This window comes from Nyctereutes procyonoides, unplaced genomic scaffold (genome assembly GCF_905146905.1).
Source record: "Nyctereutes procyonoides isolate TBG_1078 unplaced genomic scaffold, NYPRO_anot_genome, whole genome shotgun sequence".
In the NCBI taxonomy this organism is placed as follows: domain Eukaryota; kingdom Metazoa; phylum Chordata; class Mammalia; order Carnivora; family Canidae; genus Nyctereutes; species Nyctereutes procyonoides.
The window spans coordinates 224,086-242,607 of NW_026575034.1; the positions used below are offsets into that span (position 1 = coordinate 224,086).

The following is an 18,522-nucleotide window of genomic DNA, read 5'->3' on the forward strand; positions in this document are numbered from 1 at the left end:
CTGACCCCTTCTGCAGTAAAAAACCAAAGTATAACTTTTGACTACCCCAAAACTTAATGACTAACAGCCTACAGCTGACTGGACCCTTACCGGTAACATAAACAGTTGATTGACACATATTTGGCATGTTACGTGGCATGTTACGCTCTATTCTTGTGCTAAGGTAAGCTCAAGAAGGGGAATTCATGAGGAAGAGAAAATGCATGATTCGTACTGGACTGTATTTGTAAAAAGCAGGTCGGTGTGTAAGGAGACCCATCCGGTTCAAACCTATAATGTTCGGGCATCAACTATTCTTTGGTGTCTTCTTGTAGGGTGTTGAGGAGATGTATTGTTCCTAAAGTTCTCAGCACAAAACTTCTTTCACTAAAAGGTTCTAAAATTCCGTCTGTCCATGTTTCTTATCTGTATTATTTCTGTAAATTCCTTCTGATGCACGGAAAGGAGACATGGGGCCGGGCTGACGACTGTTGTCGGTGCTCACCGTACCCTGCTCCCTCTCGGGTGTGTCTGAGGAGCGGCTCCAGCTGAGGCACAGACACAGGGCTGAGACCACTGAAGAGACACCCTTTTAGCTAAAGGCTGATGGGACGATGGGCAGAGCTTCAGTGAGCAGGCTGGAGGGACAAGGAGTCAAGGGCAGTGGCAAATGACGCTGCCAGCAGCGGGAGGTAGGCCCCAACGCCCCTAACTGTGGGTGGTGGAGTTTGATAGGCATCAGCCTTCAGCAGCACGTGCCTAAACACACCACAAGGCCCTGATGCGGGGGCACAGCCTGAGGAGCCTCCCGGAGACCAGAGTGGAGATCTTGCCCCCACATGACGGTTCAGTCTGTGCCAAACAGGGAGCAGGGCAGCACCCCAGGAGACTCCGGGCCCCCCTCTGTGCTGCTGGAGCAAACCAGGTACACACCACTCTTCACTCTTCCTCCTGACCTGGGGCCTGGGGTGGGGGGGTCCTTGGGTAAATTCTAGGATGTGGAGACAGACCCTTGCCTCCGGAGATGAAGCCAGTGGGAGGGTGGGCTGCAGTGCGACGTGTCTGCTTCCTGTGCCAGGAGCTCTGGATGTGCTCTGCGCCTCGTGTGTCATCTCCCTGCTCCCCTCCCTCCATGACCTGGGTCCTCACTCATGCTTTCCTGACGGAACTGCCCTTTATGGCAAATACGTTTTCCTCGGGCTCCTTTCCAGGGGACCATGCAGTAGGGCTATTTGTAGTCAAAGTGAATATGGGGAAGTTTTTATTTCGCTGGACTGAGTAGGAAACAGACTTTGCACAACTGTGTCCTCTGCAAGAGCGATAGAGAGAATGGGGCTGCTCCAATAACATATTTCTGGACCTCAAACCGAGGAGAATTAGTGTTTTTATCATTCAAGCATCCTTTCCCAGCCGGGGCGGGGGAAAGAAGGAACCAAACTAGGCTCTGAGTCCTTCTACAATAAGGAGCCGTTTTAAGTACTGTGGGGTAGAGAATGACCAACACCAGTCCTGGCACTTACTAGGAAGTCGGTGTGCCTGGGGGGCAAGTGAATGATGAATGAAGTCAGCAGAGAGAAGTGCCCTTGGGAAGCGCTAAGGATCCCCCAGCAGATCCAGGAGCAAGCAAGCACGGAGAAGTGTGCCCCTGGCCCCGTCAGGGAGCTGGATTTTTCCACTCTGTTCTTTTTATCAAAAGTGAATTTGGAATCCTGCGTACTTTAGATTACCTAAAATGTAGTGCCTCAAACTGTCTTCACATCTTAACTTTCCACTGAGGCTGGAGTGAAATATGTAGAACCAGACAGTGTTGGCACAAATTGAGCACCGTCAACCCTCCCTGTTTCCCTCTTCCTTCCTTTTTTCCTTCTTTCATTCCTTTCTTCCCCTTATTTTTCTTTTCTTTTCTTTTCTTTTCTTTTCTTTTCTTTTCTTTTCTTTTTTTCTTCTTTCTTTCTTTCTTTCTTTCTTTCTTTCTTTCTTTCTTTCTTTCCTTCTTTCTTTCTTTCTCCTTTCCTTCCCCCCGTTTTTTCTTAATCTTTCTTTACTCTCTTCCTTTTAAAAATTGACCAGAAGTTTACACACCCATAATATTGCACTTCCACTTTATTTCATTGATTCCTTACTTGGGAATGTATCCTCCAAGTTTCACTCAACAAAACGGTGAGTGTGCACAACACCAATTTATTTTTGGAACAATGCCTAAGGACGTGGATGCCGGAGCCAGAGAGCTACACTTACCTCATATTAGTTTTGTAACATGGAATATGTTACTTGTCTGTACCTCAAAATGAACTTTTATTCAATAAAAAAAGAAAAAAATATGTATGATTAAAAATTACAGAGTGCGATTGTTGAGATTCAATGAATTATTCACTTAATGAATTTGATGAGATTTAATACAAAATATACCAAGAGTAATAGTCTGTTATTAGTATTTAACCAATATTACCATAGTATATATGAGTAAGAGAGAGGCAGAGCTGGGTAGGGAGGGACAGACAGGGAACTACCTGACTAGGGTCACGTAGGAGTACGTGATCAGGCTCATTGAAAATCCCAGAAATCCTGAGGTATAAGGAAGCCAGAGATAAGGGAACAAACCAGATCACACTGCCCTGGGCATCAGGGTGGGGGGGGAGTGTCTTTCTATGGCAGGCACATTGTGACCACAGAAGATGATCAGATCCTAAGAAGAAGTTAGCCATTAAAGATGTGATCACCAGGCCTCTCACTCAAACCAAGACATCATGAAAATGTTACGGCCACAAGCTCCCTGGTCAGTTCTAAATAAAAGACTGTCGCGGGCCACACTGTCGGGACCCCGCTCACTCCTGGGAGCTTTCTCTGCGTCCTTGCTTCACAAAATTCTATCACTTTGGTTACTTTCCTTTGTCTGCAAGATTCATCCTTCAGCTCCATGAGATAAGAAAGTCACTCTCCTGCTTCATAAACACAAGGTCACAATAGTAGCCAAATTCTACTTAAAAAGTGATTAAGAGTTTCTACTACCCTGCATGACTATGTGAGGAGGTTTACAGAGCTATCCCCAGGCAAACTGGTAAAAATTCTTAAAAAAACATTTAATGTGTCTATAAATAGTTATAGAGAAAATGAATAAAATTTATTGAAGGCAAATAAACTAAAATATGGGGGTAAATCCGTGGTATTTAAATCTAGACCTGCTCACCCCAGCTCCCATTCAAAGATCTGTCTTCCTGAGAGGGGCAGGACATCAACATTTGTCATCCTGCCCCCACTACCTGTTGTGAGGCTAAGTTCCAGATGAATGTACGTGAAGCTTGGGTCTCCTTCTTTCTTCTAAGCCCCTACCTGTGGCTCTTCCTTGGCACAGCACTGCTGAGAATACTGGATCTCGACCCAGCTCATGAGTTGGGTTCCATACCCTGAGAGGTAACGCATACACGAGTCTGATGCCCTACTCCTCTTGGCTGCTAAAGTGGCGGTGTCATTCATAAAGAAGCATGTCCTTGTTCCTCTACCCCAACACCAACACCAGAGCTACAATTTAAAGATTTTTTTTTTTTTTGGCCTCAGGATGGGGAGTAGCAGACCAAAGAACAGAGGCCTTCAAAACACTCCCTAAAGGAACCAACTTCCTTTGAAACAGAGTGTAGAGAAGTTCAAACCCAAAAGTTCTCTCAAAAACAGTGTGGGTTGCAGTGTAAGGTGATCGGAAGCACATCAGCAGATTCCCTGGAGATACGTGCTAACCTGTGTGCTGGTGAGCTTTGCAGGGGAAAGGGAAGCAGAAGTCTGCCTGGGGCCAGCACAAATTTTGAACACTGACCTGGAACTATCTTTTAAAGGAGCTTGATTTTGATTGCACTTGTTTGTGTAGCAATTCAAAAGGCACTGGAGAGGCCCTGTTGAAAACAATCAAGCCGCTAGCCTGCAATTAGTGGAGATTAATAGCTGGTTGAAGGCAAGGAAAGGAACATTCAAAGCAAGCCCCAAGGAAACCATGGTGTTCCCAGGTGACTGCCCAGACTGTGTTCCCTGGGGAGAAACATCAGAGGCTTCATGCTGCCTGGGGAGAAGTTGACTTACTAAAATAGTCCAGCCAGGGAATATAAAAGTAAACAAAGAAATAAAAATAGCAAGCCTAGGAGCAGTACAGTTCCCAGAAATGCTACTGTATATTATGTAAAATGTCCATTTTCTAACAAAAAACAATGAGACATGGAAAGAAGCAGGGACACGTTAGTACAGATAAGGAGTGGCATTTGGGAAAACACACTCATATATGCACCTAACAACAGAACATCAAGATATAGGAAGCAAAACCAACAGAAATTAAGGGAGAAATAGATAATTCAACAATTCTAGCTACTAAGTCAATGCCTCAGTCCAATAACAGACAGAACAGCTTAGTGTAAGATCAGGTATAGGAGGCTTGAACACACTGCCCACCAGGACCTCGCAGTCTTAAGGAGTCAGAGTGGAGTTAGCATTCCATCCAACAACAGGATAGGCATGCTTCTCAAGGGCACACAGATTAGTCTATAAGCTAGGCCATAAAGCAAACTTCAATACGTTTAAAAGGAAAGAAATAATACAAAGTATGTTTTCTGACCACACTGCAGTGAACTTAATAATTAACAATGGAAATGAACTCGGGAAACACACACATGGAAACTAAGTGCCACACTCCTAAAAGATGGGGGATGGGGTGTGGTCCAGGAGAAAGCAAAAGGAAGTTAGGAAATGTGCTTATGGCAAATGGCATAATTTACGGAATCCAGCTAAAACAGCATTTAGAGGCAATTGTGTACCTGAAAATACCTATATTAAAAAAGAAGAGCGTGGCTCAGTCAATTAAGCATCAGACTCTTGATTCCAGCTCAGGTCATGATCTCAGGGGCTTGCTCTGCCCTGGGTGAGGAGCCTGCTTAAGATGTCTCTCCTTCCCTCTGCCCCTCCACTCCCCCCACTCACTTATTCATTCTCTCTCTAAAAAAAGAAAAAAAAAGAATAAGAAAGATCTTAGAAATCAGTAACCTAATATCCCACCTTAAGACTCTGGAGGGAAAAAAAGAAACTACACTTACAACAAGGAGGAAGAAAGAAATATCAGAGCAGAAATTAATGAAATAGAGAATGAAAATAAATAGAAAAAACATCAATGAAAAAAAATCAAGCTGGTTCTTTGAATAGACCAGGAAAATTGACAAATCTTTAGCTATACTGAACAAGAAAAAAAGATAAAAGTCTTAAGAATTAGAAAGGAAAGAGGAGACAGTGCTACTGATCTTATAGAAATGATCACTATAACTGTATAGTGTAAGCAACTGCAGACAAATATATTTCTTAGCTGAAATGGAATGTATTTCAAAATCCAAAAGATACAAAGTACTGAGAAGACTCAAGAGTAAGCAATCTGAGGAGATCTTTAACAGGCAAAGGGGTTGACTTATTAATAAGAATAATTCCCTCAGAAAATCCCAGGCCCGGGTGGCCTCATAGGTGAGTTCTGCCAAACATTCAACGAATTACTATCAGGTTCTCATCAACTCTTCCAAAAAGTAGAAGAGGAGCAAACACTTGCAAGCTCCTTCTGTGTGGACAGTCTTACATTGATACCCAGACCAGGAAGTACATCACAATAGAGGAAAGCTGCAGACTAGTGTTGTTGAGGCATAGAGATCAAATCCTAACAGATCATAAGCAAACGAAATCCTGCGACATGTAAAAGAATGATACACCATAACTACGTGGGATATATGCCAGGGATGTAAGGTAGCTTTAAAGCCTGAAAAATCAATTAATGTACTGCACCATCATTGCACAGAAAAAAAAATGCACCATTGATAGAAAATGATGATCTGAATTGATGCAGAAAAAGCACTTGACAAAATCCAACACTTTTCATTATAAAAGCCCTCAATAACTAGGAATAGAAGGACACTTTCTTAAAAGGCATCTATGAAAATCCTATAGGTAATATCATACTTAATGGTGAAAGGCTGGACGCTTTCTTTCTCCCCAAGAGTAGGAATAAGATAAGGTTGTCTGTAGTCACCACTACTGTTGTCAACATTGTCCTTGGAAGTCCTAGTTAGGCAAATAGGAAATGGGGGGGGGGGGAAGAAATGAAATAAGAGATATTCAAATTAGGAAGAAATAAAACTGTTTCTGTTGGCACATAACATCATTGTGTGTATAGGAAATCTTAAGGAATCCACTAAAAAAATCTATTAGAAGTAACAAAATTGGGATGTCCGGGTGGCTCAGCGGTTGAGCATCTGCCTTCAGCTCAGGGTGTGACCCCAGGGTCCTGGGATTGAGTCCCGCATCGGGGTCCCTGCATGGAGCCTGCTTCTCCCTCTGCCTGTGTCTCTGCCTCTCTCATGAATAAATAAATAAAATCCTAAAAAAAAGAACTAATAAACTAAATCAGGAAGGTACAGGATACGAAATCAATATACAATAATCACTCTAATTCTATACACTTGCAATGAGCAAGTTGAAAATGAAATTAATAAGACACTTTACAATAACATCCAAAAGAATAAAAATATTTAGAAATACATTTAATAAAAGAGGTATAAAATTCAATGCTACAAAAATATTATTCAAATAAGATATAGTTAAATGAAAAAATATGTTTTTGAATTATAATGTTTAATATTGTTATAATGGCAATAGCCACCAGTGACCTATAGAAATTCAATACTCTCTCTCTCTCTTACAACCCCACCGGGCTACTTTTTTAAAAGTTGATACACTGATTCTAAAATTCAAATAGAATTGCAAGAGGCCCCGTATAGCAAAAATGTTTTTGCAAAAGAACAAAGTGTAGGACTCACATTTTCAGTTTCAAAGCAATAATAATCTGGAAAGCACGGTATTGGCATAAGGATAGACATCAGTACCAACAGAATAAAACTGAGAGTCAGAAATAAGTTCATGTGTCTGTTTACAGTCAACTGATCTGTGAAAAGAGTGCCAAAACCATTCAAAGTAGGAAGAACATTTTTTTCAACAAATGGTATTGGGAGCAACTGGATAGCCATGTGCAAAATAATGAAGTTGGACCTTAGTTCATACCATAAATAAAAATGAATCCAAAGTGGATTAATCTAAATTTAAGAGCTAAAATCACAAAACTCTTACAAAAATATAGAATAAATCTTCATGACCCTGAGTTTAACAATGGGTTCTTAGAGATGAGACCAAATATGTGGGAAACAGAAGAAAAATAATCAAGTGGACTTCATCACAATAAAAGCCGGGCTTTGGAGGAGACCATTAAGAAAGTGAAAAGTCATCCATAGAATAGGAAAAAAAATTTGCAAATCATATATCAGATAAGGGACTTGAATATAGGATATGTAAGGAACTCTTGTAAGTCAATACTAAAAAGACAAATGACATAATTTTAAATGTGCAAAGGCTTGGACTAGGCATTTCTCCAAAGAATATGCACACATGGCCATAAACATATGAGAAGATATTCAAAATCATGAGTCACAGGGATCTCCAAGTCAATACCACAATGAGATACCACTTTATATCCACTAGAACGATTAAACCAAAAGGTCAGTCAGTAACAGATGTTGGTGAGGATGTGGAGAAGCTGGAACCGTCACACACTGCTGAATGGAAAATAGCTGATCCACTCTGTAGAACAGGTTGGCCATTTCTCAAATAGTTAAACACAGAATTATCATAGGACCCAGCAATTCCACCGCATGTCTACACCCAGAAGAATTAAAAACATATGCACATACAAAAATTTACACATTAATGTTTACAATAGAAAGATTCATAATAGTCCAAAAGTGGAAACAACCAACATGCCTGTCAACTGATGTGGATAAACAAAATGTAATATATCTTTATAATGGAATATTCTTTGGTCATAAAAAAAAGAGAGAAAGCACTATACATGCTACAGTATGAAGTAGTTCTTTCTGGACCATCTTGCCACCTAGTCCACATAGAACTTCTTTCAAACCCAGATACAAGAGTGACAGATTTCTATAACCTAGAAAATCTCCCAGACACCTGATAAATGATATTTCTAAAGCTCCATCATTTTCTTTCTCCTTTATTTTTCCTACTCTTGCCGCTAGGGGCCTAATGTGGGTGTACTGCTGGGATCTGCAATCATAGACAAACATGGCTTGGCTTGAGACCCTTTTGACTTTGAGATATAAAGTCTGCAGAAATGGGAACATTAGTGTCTACTTCATGTTAATATTCCTCATAGACAAGCAGAGTATCGTGAGTAAGGAGTAGTCAATACTGGATAGTGAATCTCACGCTGGTAACAGATGGTTTCTTTACAGAATGGGAGAAATTGTGGGTTCCAGTGGGATAACTGTGGATATTTCCTTCAATCAAAACCAAGGTATCCAGTTAGGGAAGGCTGGGACATCCAACGCCTCAGGACACACACCAGGCAAGCTGCAGAGATTCCTGAAGGAACATCTCAGGCAACTGGGGGTACGTGCATCTTAGCCAGGTGGAGTTTTGGAGAGGAGAGACTGGAAGCTTTGTTTAATCTTGGTTGGTGATGGCTGCTGGGTTGACTGGAAGGTGGTAGAGTGGAGCGCTGGGAATCCCTTGGAGGAGACTTGATGGACACCAATGTGTGCCTGTCGGGGTGACCTCAGCCAAGAGGACAAGCCTTCACAGTGATGCTATTTCAACTGTTGCCATTAGAGGGAGGAGATGTCATTGCACTGGGCTCTACTGAAGAGCTTTTTTTTTTTTTTTTTTAAGTTCAATTTAGTTGACATATAGTGTATTATTAGTTTCAGGGGTAGACTTAGTGACATCTGAGGGTTCACTCCATGAAAGATCTTTATGTTTGAACAAATAAATCTTCTCTCTTGGAATGTTCACTGACGTCTATACTTTATTCTGTTCTGTCTTTTATCCAGGTGGTTCAGATTATGATTGGCGTGAAATTCATCGTCTATGGGACACTTGGAATTACGGTTCTCCATTACACAATACACAAAATTGGTTTCTTCTCATTTCAGATAGGCTTCCCCATATGGGCAGCTTTATCTGTGAGTACATCTGACTTATGTCTAAAATAATTAATAGTTCAATTAAATCTTCACTCAGTCATCCATTCAATTGTGCATTAGCCTCCTGCAAATGCTGCAGAGTTTTCAGACATGCTAATCGAAGGTTCAGTGTTCAATCTCAGCCATTCTAAACCTTCCATTGTAATATGAACCTTAAGGTCTACATGCTGGGGATTATTTGTTAAATTCTAGGTGTGTAGCATAAAGCCATACAGTAAAATCCTGCTCACTTGCTTAGGAGACTATATTGGGTTGGGTTACTAGATAATCCCTGGTTCATCCCCAGAGTTATCTTCAAATGTGCAAGGGGTATTGAAGTGTTGAAGATAATGGTAAGGTAGTGAACTATTCCTTTCAACTTCTCTGTTTTCCATGAATATCATGTTGTATGATGAGTGCATATAGTCCCTTCTCTGAACCTCAAAATAATTAATTTGTATCTAGCTCTTTTTTTTTTCATTTTTCTCCACCTTCCATTAAAACATTCACAGGAATCCTTTGATTTCACCCCTCTACTTTATGTAAGGATTTTTATTTTATTTATTTTATTTTATTTTATTTTATTATTTTTTTAATGTAAGGATTTTTAAACCTTTAAATAATGTCAATTATTCTGATAATAATGTGAATACAGCCATGAAAATTTAGTCAATCATCTACTTGAAGTTTTGAAGGGATTTCCATAGGAAAAAATATACACTAAGGATAAAGTTAGTCTTTTAGAGGTGGACTGTAAATGTCCAGGAAGCAGTGCTAATATGCCCATTTCTCTCTCATGAGCAGTTTATTATTTCTGGATCTGTGACAGTTGTGTCTGCAAAGAAGCAAACAAAAGCTCTGGTAAAGTATCAGTGAATTCACATTTATGAATAGTATGTGGCCACTAATACTCTGATTTCCTATATGAATCCCAATGAACCAGAAGTTCCACAGCTTTCCGTACATTTGAGAACAAGTTCAAACGTCTTTTCTTTCCACTAATTCATCTGATCACTCCGGGTCTGGATATAATCAGAAGCTCTCTCAGGTTTAGATTACATATATTCCCCTGGAGTTTCAGAACACAGACCTCCATGAGTAAACCTGGAGATAGATTTTACAATCATGAATGGTGGTGATATAGAGAAATGAATGCCTTTAGCCTTGAACAGGGTAGACATCTATTTGGGCCCATCCAGAGCGAGCAAAGGAAATAATAAAGGTTTATGGGGACCTGCAAGAATATGGAAGTAAGAGTGGCTGGGTGGCTCTAACTCTTGATTTCTGCTCAGGCCCTGATCTCAGGGCTGTGGGATGGAGCCCTGCCTTGAGCCTGTGTCAGGCCCCATAATGGGCTCCTCACTCAGCACAGAATCTGTTTGAGATTCTCTAGCTCCCCCTGCCCCTCCCCCACTCGGTTGCCCAAACTCTGTCTCTAAACGACATAATAAATCTTCATAAAAAAGAATGTTGAAGTAAAGTGTCCTGAATATTTTCAGTGAATGAACTTTCTTTCTATTTCAGCTGAGAGGAAATCTGAGAGCTAACACTCTCAGCACAATTGTTTCAAGCACTGGAATTCTTGTTCTCTCAAACAACTTAATAAAAATCACCTTCCTGAAGTTTGAGAAAGAAAATTTATGTTCTGGCATCACATCAGTTGCAACTGTAAGTATTTTCCTTCTGAATGCTGAAAAGCCTGATAACTTCTGAGGCCCAGGATCAGGAGATCAGATGGTCTAGGCACAAATCTAAAAAAAAAAAAAAGTTCCTGCACTTGAGTTTTATTCATAAGTTCTAGCTAAATTTGATGTCCTTTTAACAAGAGGCAACATATTCCATTCGATTCAATTGGGCAGAGAGCACAATATTCCTGTATCCCAATTGGATAGCTTCATGAAAAATGGCAAACAAATGGATCAACGTTATTTATTTCTTGGTCCATGACTGCTGTGATTTCCATTGTCTGCTTTATATTAATTATTTCACAAATTTTCTACAATAAGTATGCATTACTTATACAATTAAAAACAGTAAATAATAATAATAATAACTTCTGTACAGGATTATATTTTATCTGTTTTACCAGTACCTGTGAGCAGACCTTCTACTATATGGCCATGTAGAAGAAAGGGAGAATGAATGTCAAAGGAAGAAGAAAAGAAATATGTACTATACTTGGGGAAAAAATTTTTTTTAAACAAAAACAAGAAGATTGGAGGATTACTACTAGTGGAAAAGTTGGAGTAACAGGGCCTGGGTGCCTCCTTTCACTTGAAACACCACCAACAACAAAACTCAAGAAATATATGAAACAATGATTCTTAAGACACTGGACATTGATGGTAATAAAGAACTCGATCCCTGAGGATGAAATAAACCTTACAAATGAAGCAAGCCTAAAAACTACTCTCATGTACTGACTTGTGAGCATTTCCTGGCCAGAGCACAGGGTTGGACAATCCAGGCAGAACCAAGAAAACTGTCCAAATTGAGGAGATGGGGGAAGCTGAGAGTCAGGAGAAGCTACAGCATCTAGAGTCTACAGGAGAGAGCACCTGAGAAAAGAGATCTGCAAACAGAGATAATTCCAGATATATTCAATAGGTCCCCTTTGATATTAATTGCAGTACTTATCAGTGCATGCTCATGAAAGAATACCAAAGGCGGAGAAAGCATTGCCCCAAATGATTAGAGGAACAATACCCGATATTCACATACGGCCATGAACAGTGTCTGTTTCTACCTGCAAGTCTGTAAAAACATCCTGTATCCAACAGGATAAAAATACAATGTCCCACATCTAATAAAAAGTTACCAGACCTACAAAGAAACAAAATAAAATGTTTTGTAATGAGATAAATCAATTGAAACAAACTCAGGAAAGACACAGATGTTAGAATTAGCAGACCATGATGCTAAGAATTACTTTATTCAGCATCCCATATTTTCAAAAGTTAAGTACAGACATGGAAAATATAGTTTTTAAGTCCCACATCAAACTTCTAGAGAAGAAAACAGCCTTGTTTGGGGCGCCTGGGTAGCAGAGCTCGTCGAGCATCTGACACTTGATCTCAGCTCAGGCCTTGATCTCAGGGCTGTGATTTCAAGCCACACACTGAGCCCTATGTTGGGCATGGGGCCTACTTAAAAAAAAGAAAAAAGAGTAAGAAAACTATCATATTTGAGAAGAAAAACCGGACGACAGGATTAATGACAGAATAAACATTCAAGAAAATAAATACTAATAAATAAAATATTAATAATGACCTTGAAGAATAATATTAAAAACTCTGCAAAGTGAAAAATAGAGGCACAAAATAAATGTGAAAATATTAAAGGAGCATCAGTGACTGATGAAATAACTTCAAGTTATTGAAGAGACAGGTAATTGGGGTCCCCACAGAAAGAGAGTGTGGGACGGGAAAACAATATTTGAAGAAGCATTGGGTAAATTTTTCCAAAATTTTTAAAAATCTGTATATTCATAGAATCCAAAGTTGAATGAACTTCGAGTGTAAGAAATCAAACAGTAACTATCTCAAGACTCATCATAGTGAAATTTCTCAAAACCAATGACTGAAATATGAAATATTAAAATATGAAAAGCAGCCAGAACGTGAAGAAAAACACATCATAAAGAGAATTGCCAACAGATTTCGCATCAGAAACAACACAAAGGAGAACAGAGGGATCCCTGGGTGGCGCAGCGGTTTGGTGCCTGCCTTTGGCCCAGGGCACGATCCTGGAGACCCGGGATCGAATCCCACGTTGGGCTCCCGGTGCATGGAGCCTGCTTCTCCCTCTGCTTGTGTCTCTGCCTCTCTCTCTCTGTGACTATCATAAATAAATAAATTTTTTTTTTAAAAAAAAGGAGAACAGAGTGAAGAAAAAATTTTAAAGTACTGAGAGAAAAAAATTTGTCCCCCTAGAATTCCATGTCTAGTGAAAATATCTTTCCACATGAAGACACAATAAACATGGTTTTAGACACACAAAGGCTAAAATAATTTCTATGCAGAGCCTAACAATACAAAAAAGTGTGAAGTTCTTCAGGAAGAAGGAAAATGAGCATCTACACAAAGTATGAACACCATAGATGGAGACAACATGGGAAAATATATAAGAATTTTGTGTTATTTAGATATCTTTAAAAGATAATTGACTTTTTAAAAAAGATTTTATTTATTTGTGAGACACACACACAGAGAAAGAGAGAGAGAGAGAGAGAGAGAGAGAGAGAGAGAGAGGCAGAGGGAGAAGCAGGCTCCATGCAGGGAGCCTGATGTGGGACTTGATCCTGGGACCTCAGGGTCACGCCCTGGGCTGAAGGCAGGAGCTAAACCACTGAGCCCCCCAGAGTGCCCAAGGATAATTGACTCTTTAAACAAAATTAATAGCAATGTATTTGGGGAACTTAAAAATATGTATAAATCATGTGTAAAATTACAAAAGCATCCAGTCCAAGAGGGTAGAGACTACATTATTATAAAGTCCTTATATCACAAATAAAAGCGTTATAATATCAATTGAATATAGATTATGATTGTTTAAATGTATATAATATAAATCCTAAAGCAACCACGTTAATAAGCACAGTTATATCTAATAAGCAAAAAATATTTGAGATCACAAGACTATATAAATAATCCAAAAAAGGTAGCGCGGGGAGGCCACAGGCATGAGGCCTCCGGAGGTCACGGTAGGGTGGGGGGAGCAGTCCTGCTGGGCCTTGCACCTTTCAGATGAATGATTATAAGGGGATCTTCAACCTGTAGGACACTCCTGGTTTCAGTTAGGAGACCAGGTTCAGGAAAGGGAATTTGGATCCCCTTCCATGTCTCCTTGAATCCCCTATCCATTGAGAACACTTGCTCCTATAGACACTGCATCTTTCCTGCGGAGAATGAACAATATCATGATACCAACAACTTATAAAATGATCCTAACACAGGAAAGTAACCAAGGCTTTTTTTTTTTAACGCAGGCATTGTTGTGCTAAAATTCATAGGAACACTGGCTTTCTTTCTTTTTTATTTCTGAAATTCAGTTCGTCAAAAGCAATGTTACATCTTTAGGCTCAGACCCCACCCGGCAAGTCACTGCTTTGAGGACCACCTAGATGGACTCCAAAGGCCCGAGTGGGCTCCGGCTGGGGGGTCTCCAGAGGGCAGGGGAGCAACATCCAACCCAGTGTGCTCTACTCTCTTAACAGGGCCTGGTGGTCTTGCTGATGCTACTCAACTGTCTGCAATTTTCAATCACACTTGCTCTGTGTGTGCTCGACTATCACGTGGACGGTGAGAAAATTGATTGGGTAAGTGGCAGTTCTTGGGAGAACGGGGATGTAATGGGTTATTTTATTTGGCGACCTGGGCTGTGATTATTCGCATGATCTTGGAGAGGAACAAAGACAAAACAGGTGGTATAGAATTTCCGAGAACAGCTATATATATATATAAATTTGTTTGTTATTGGTGTTCAATTTGCCAACATATATAATAATAATAATAATAATAATAATAATAATAATACCCAGTGCCTGTCACCCAGTCGAGAACAGCTTTTTATACGTCGACCGTACTTTCGAGCACAATGATTGCTGCCTAGGGTAATCAGAAGCTTTACCCGACGGCGACACCGAGTAATTCCGTTTTGTTGCTAGTTTATGGATCCACTGATGTGCATATTTAACAAACACAGGCGATGCACTGTGTGACTCGGCAAAGATGCAAACACCAGTCCTTCCTTGGAATGACTCCAAGCTGTAGGGACGAGTCGTGCCCTCGGGCACTGGCACTGGGCCAGGAACTCAGACCACCTTCAAAGCGCCTGCAGGGTGTGATTTTCTCTTCCTTTCCTGCCCCGGGTCAGGAGTAGGCGGCCCACACCCAGTGGTGTCACCCTTGCCTCCTGCACCGTGTGGTCTCTCTCTTGGGTACAAGTTGCTGCTCTGGCTCCTTCCTTTCTGCCTGCATCACACCCCAGATCTTTGTCATGAGGCCACACACGGTTTCAAGGGACGTTGCACAGTTCAGTCATTAGCTGGACGTCATCTGTGTAGGTGAAGCCCAGGGGTTCTGCTACCCAAGGACGCAGATGGTATCAAAAGCGGGCAGGCAACCCTGTCACATTGGGTCCAACCTTCCTCCCCCAACTGAAGGTCCCTCCCCACTCCTCCAGGAGAAAATCCTTGAGAAAACACAAGTCTGCTGCATTTGTTGTTCTTGGCTCAAAGTCCAGGATTCTTGAGTGATTTGCCATCCTCCCCTACAACCCTGGAACTACTTACTAGTTTAAGAAGCTACTAAGTAGAAATCCAGCTGGCACGCACGTATCCTCAGAGCCAAGAGGTAATAGTCGATGATGAGGATTAAAAATAATAACAATCCCCAGTTTGAAAAACAAGCCCCGGTAACCTCCCTGTTACACATCCTTAGGAATGATCTGACGGTGAGCCGTCCACGCGAGGGCATGGCTTTCCCCTCTGCTCATTTACTAAATAGCCCCTTACTGTCACCTGTCTGGATACTGAAGCGTTCTCCCTGCCGGGGGCTGGATTGCTGCGCCCCACCCTCTGATGGGGCAGGGGCATCCGGGAGGCAGGTGTCCACCGTTCAGGTTTCTGCAGTGCTGGCTGCTGAGTCGATGAAAAGAGAGTCTTAAAAAAATCCGGGGTGGTTTAACAGCCCTGTTGTCTTCAGCCTGAGCTTCCCGTCTGTGGTCTGTGCCAAGCACGCAGTTTCAGGCCCAGCAGGAGAGGAAACACATTTACTTTGCGTGTGCCATTCAGGAGTGGCTCACAGTGTTCTTTCTTGCACTCCCTTGGCTTCAGAATCTGGCCACTCAGAGATGAAAATAGCCTTGAAAGATCAAGTCACATTCAATGTTAATTAATTGAATTCAAATAAAATTAAACATAAAAAAAAGAAAGAAAGAAAAAAATCACAAATCGACAGCTGCTTGCTCAGGTAAACGCAAATGGATTTTTTTTAAAGGAGTGAGAGAGAAAATGTAGCCTTACCCCTCCTATAAGAGTCTTAAAAAAAGGGTGCTAAATATATTTTTGGAAAACACAATGGTCCTCCTGCAAACATGTAGAATTTACATATATTCTCTTGTGAAATCTTCTTTACACATTTATGTGTGGACAGACATAAAATCACACACGTGAAAATATATATTAAGCTTCTAACAGGCACAGATGATTTCTAGGCCCTCATAAATATTCAAGGTTCCCAGGAATAGCCAGGCTGACTTCCAGGTTAAGGACAGACAAGGAGGGTGGCGACATTGTATCCTTCCCTAGTGTGTGTCATCCTGAATATCTTTTAAGAGGTAAACTTTCTTTTTCCATTATATTCCGCAAATTCTGTGGACATGGGCAAATGGGCTGGACAATGTCCACATGCACCCCGACACAGGGGTGGACCTTGGGGTAACTTGGCGGCATCAGTGGTGCCTGGAGTTGACCCCCACTGGGCCGTCTCTGGGGGGAGTTTCCTAAGTAACAGGCACTCAGAGTAATGTGGGGTAGACTTCAGAGGCCAGGATACACCCTCAGGAATCAGACTGGAAAAGAACTCTGAGGATTTAGGGGAAATGGTTCTGAATGATGTTTTGGCTTATTTGCAGCTTTCGGCATTATTTTCCCGGAAATCAGCTTCAGGGAGTCCTGATGAAGGCTTGCTGCCTCACCCTTCACTCTACCAGAATCTTGAGAGGAAGGACACACTGTTATACTACAACACCTGAGACAGGAGTACAGGAGTGAGAATGTGCAGTCATGGAGGTGGAAACTGGAAAAATAAAACAACAGAAGGCCGAAAGCTTGTCTGGATCCTCTTTTATTGACTCCTGTAATATCAACCGGCATAGACAATGATGCCATAAGAAGATCTAATCCCCAAAATGCTTCTTGTGCTTATCATAATTGGATCAAATTAGTTGCATATCCCATGTGACCTAATAGGTCAACAGGTGCACCTGCCAATTAAAATCACATTAAGCAAAACAGACTGAAAGATTTAGCCGTGGTTCCATGGAGGCCTGAGTACAGGTGGAAACAGATGAAAGACAGGTCCATACCACGGGCCTTCTTTGCTGTCATGTCTAACCAATAGAGCTTCTAACCAATAAAAGATTTCTCATTCTCTTTTCATGTAGGCAAATCTGAATAAACATTACAGCCATTACCAGTATCAGAGGCAGCTTCTCAAATGTAAAAGACTAGTAACTTTTTTTGACCACTTAGGATGATTATTTTTCCTGACTTTCCTTGGGATAAAGACACCACATAACAGTCACAAGCCTCCCTCACAAAATCCTCCTGGATATAATTTTTAAAATTCTCTTTACTCTAGTAGTCTTTCTCCTCCCTGGCTTTATTGAGATATAATTGACAAAATGTAATATTTTTAAATTATACAATATGGTGACTTGATATATGCACACCTTGTAAAATGACCTCCAGAACTGAGTTAACAGACATATCCATCACCTCACACAGCTGCTGTGTGTGTGTGTGAAAGCTTACGATCTACTCTGTTAGCAAATTTCAAGTATGCAATACAGTATTATTAACTACGGTCACTGTGCTGTATATCAGACCCTCAGAACCTTTCCATCCTATAATTCTTCTTTTTAAGTTCTTATTTTAATTGTTTACTTAAATTTCAAATAGTTTACATACAGTGTAATATTAGTTCCAGGTGTTGAATTTGGTGATTCAACACGTAACCCTTTATTGCAAGTCATCCCCGAACTCTTAGCACCACAGTGAGAGTTGGGTGGCTCATGGCACACTTGAGGAGAATGACAATATGACCCCGCCCAATTATATATCCAAATTAAATGGACCATCTAGCACTTTCCTTTCTGAAGTCATATTCTTTTTACCTTTATAGAAATAAAAATAAGAGCACAAATGCTTAACAGCACCCTACTAAGGTGTGTGTAACTGACCTGCAAAAAACTGTACATTTAAACTAGCAATCTATTACAAGAAGAAAACTGGGAAATTCAAAAAGATGAAATTAAACAAAATGCTGCTACTAAACAACCAGTATGCAAATTAAAAGAGAAATTTAAAAATATCTTGTGACAAATGGAAAGAAAACACCAAAACATGGGATGCAGCAAAAGCAGCGCTAAGTCGGAAGTTCATAGCCGTGAATGTCTATGTGAAAGAACAAGACCTCAAAAAAGCAACCTAACTTTACACCTCAAGGGCTAGACTGAATCTCCTTTTACATAATGTTTCTAGAATAAATTTCTAGAATAAATCTTAGCAGTGGATTGTGGAAATCTCAAATTTATGAGGATAATCCTCAGTATTTTTCTCAGCAAGAGGTAGTCTATGGACTAATTAAGCTTTCATATGTAAGTTAAAATATCTCCCTAAACAGAAAACACACGCTTCATCAGCAAGGCCTTTGGCACGTGATTGGTAACGGGGACCTCAGGTTTGTGCTCAGAATGGAAAGCAGTGATCAAGGCTTTG

The 18,522-nt window shown here is 40.7% G+C and overlaps 1 protein-coding gene and 1 long non-coding RNA gene across 2 annotated transcripts; both read left to right on the top strand.

Annotated features, from left to right (window-relative positions):
* The first annotated feature begins 818 nt into the window (after window positions 1-818).
* On the top strand, window positions 819-9,896 carry LOC129504745 (high affinity immunoglobulin epsilon receptor subunit beta-like). The gene is made up of 4 exons (XM_055317585.1): window positions 819-904; window positions 8,292-8,448; window positions 8,889-9,020; window positions 9,825-9,896. Exons 1-4 carry the CDS (start codon window positions 819-821, stop codon window positions 9,894-9,896), a joined length of 447 nt encoding a protein of 148 aa, XP_055173560.1.
* Window positions 9,897-10,550: 654 nt separating this feature from the next.
* LOC129504772 (uncharacterized) lies at window positions 10,551-16,757 on the top strand. Its single transcript, XR_008663422.1, has 3 exons — window positions 10,551-10,688; window positions 14,236-14,337; window positions 16,656-16,757. It is a non-coding gene; the product is annotated as an uncharacterized LOC129504772 (long non-coding RNA).
* The last annotated feature ends 1,765 nt before the right edge of the window (window positions 16,758-18,522 follow it).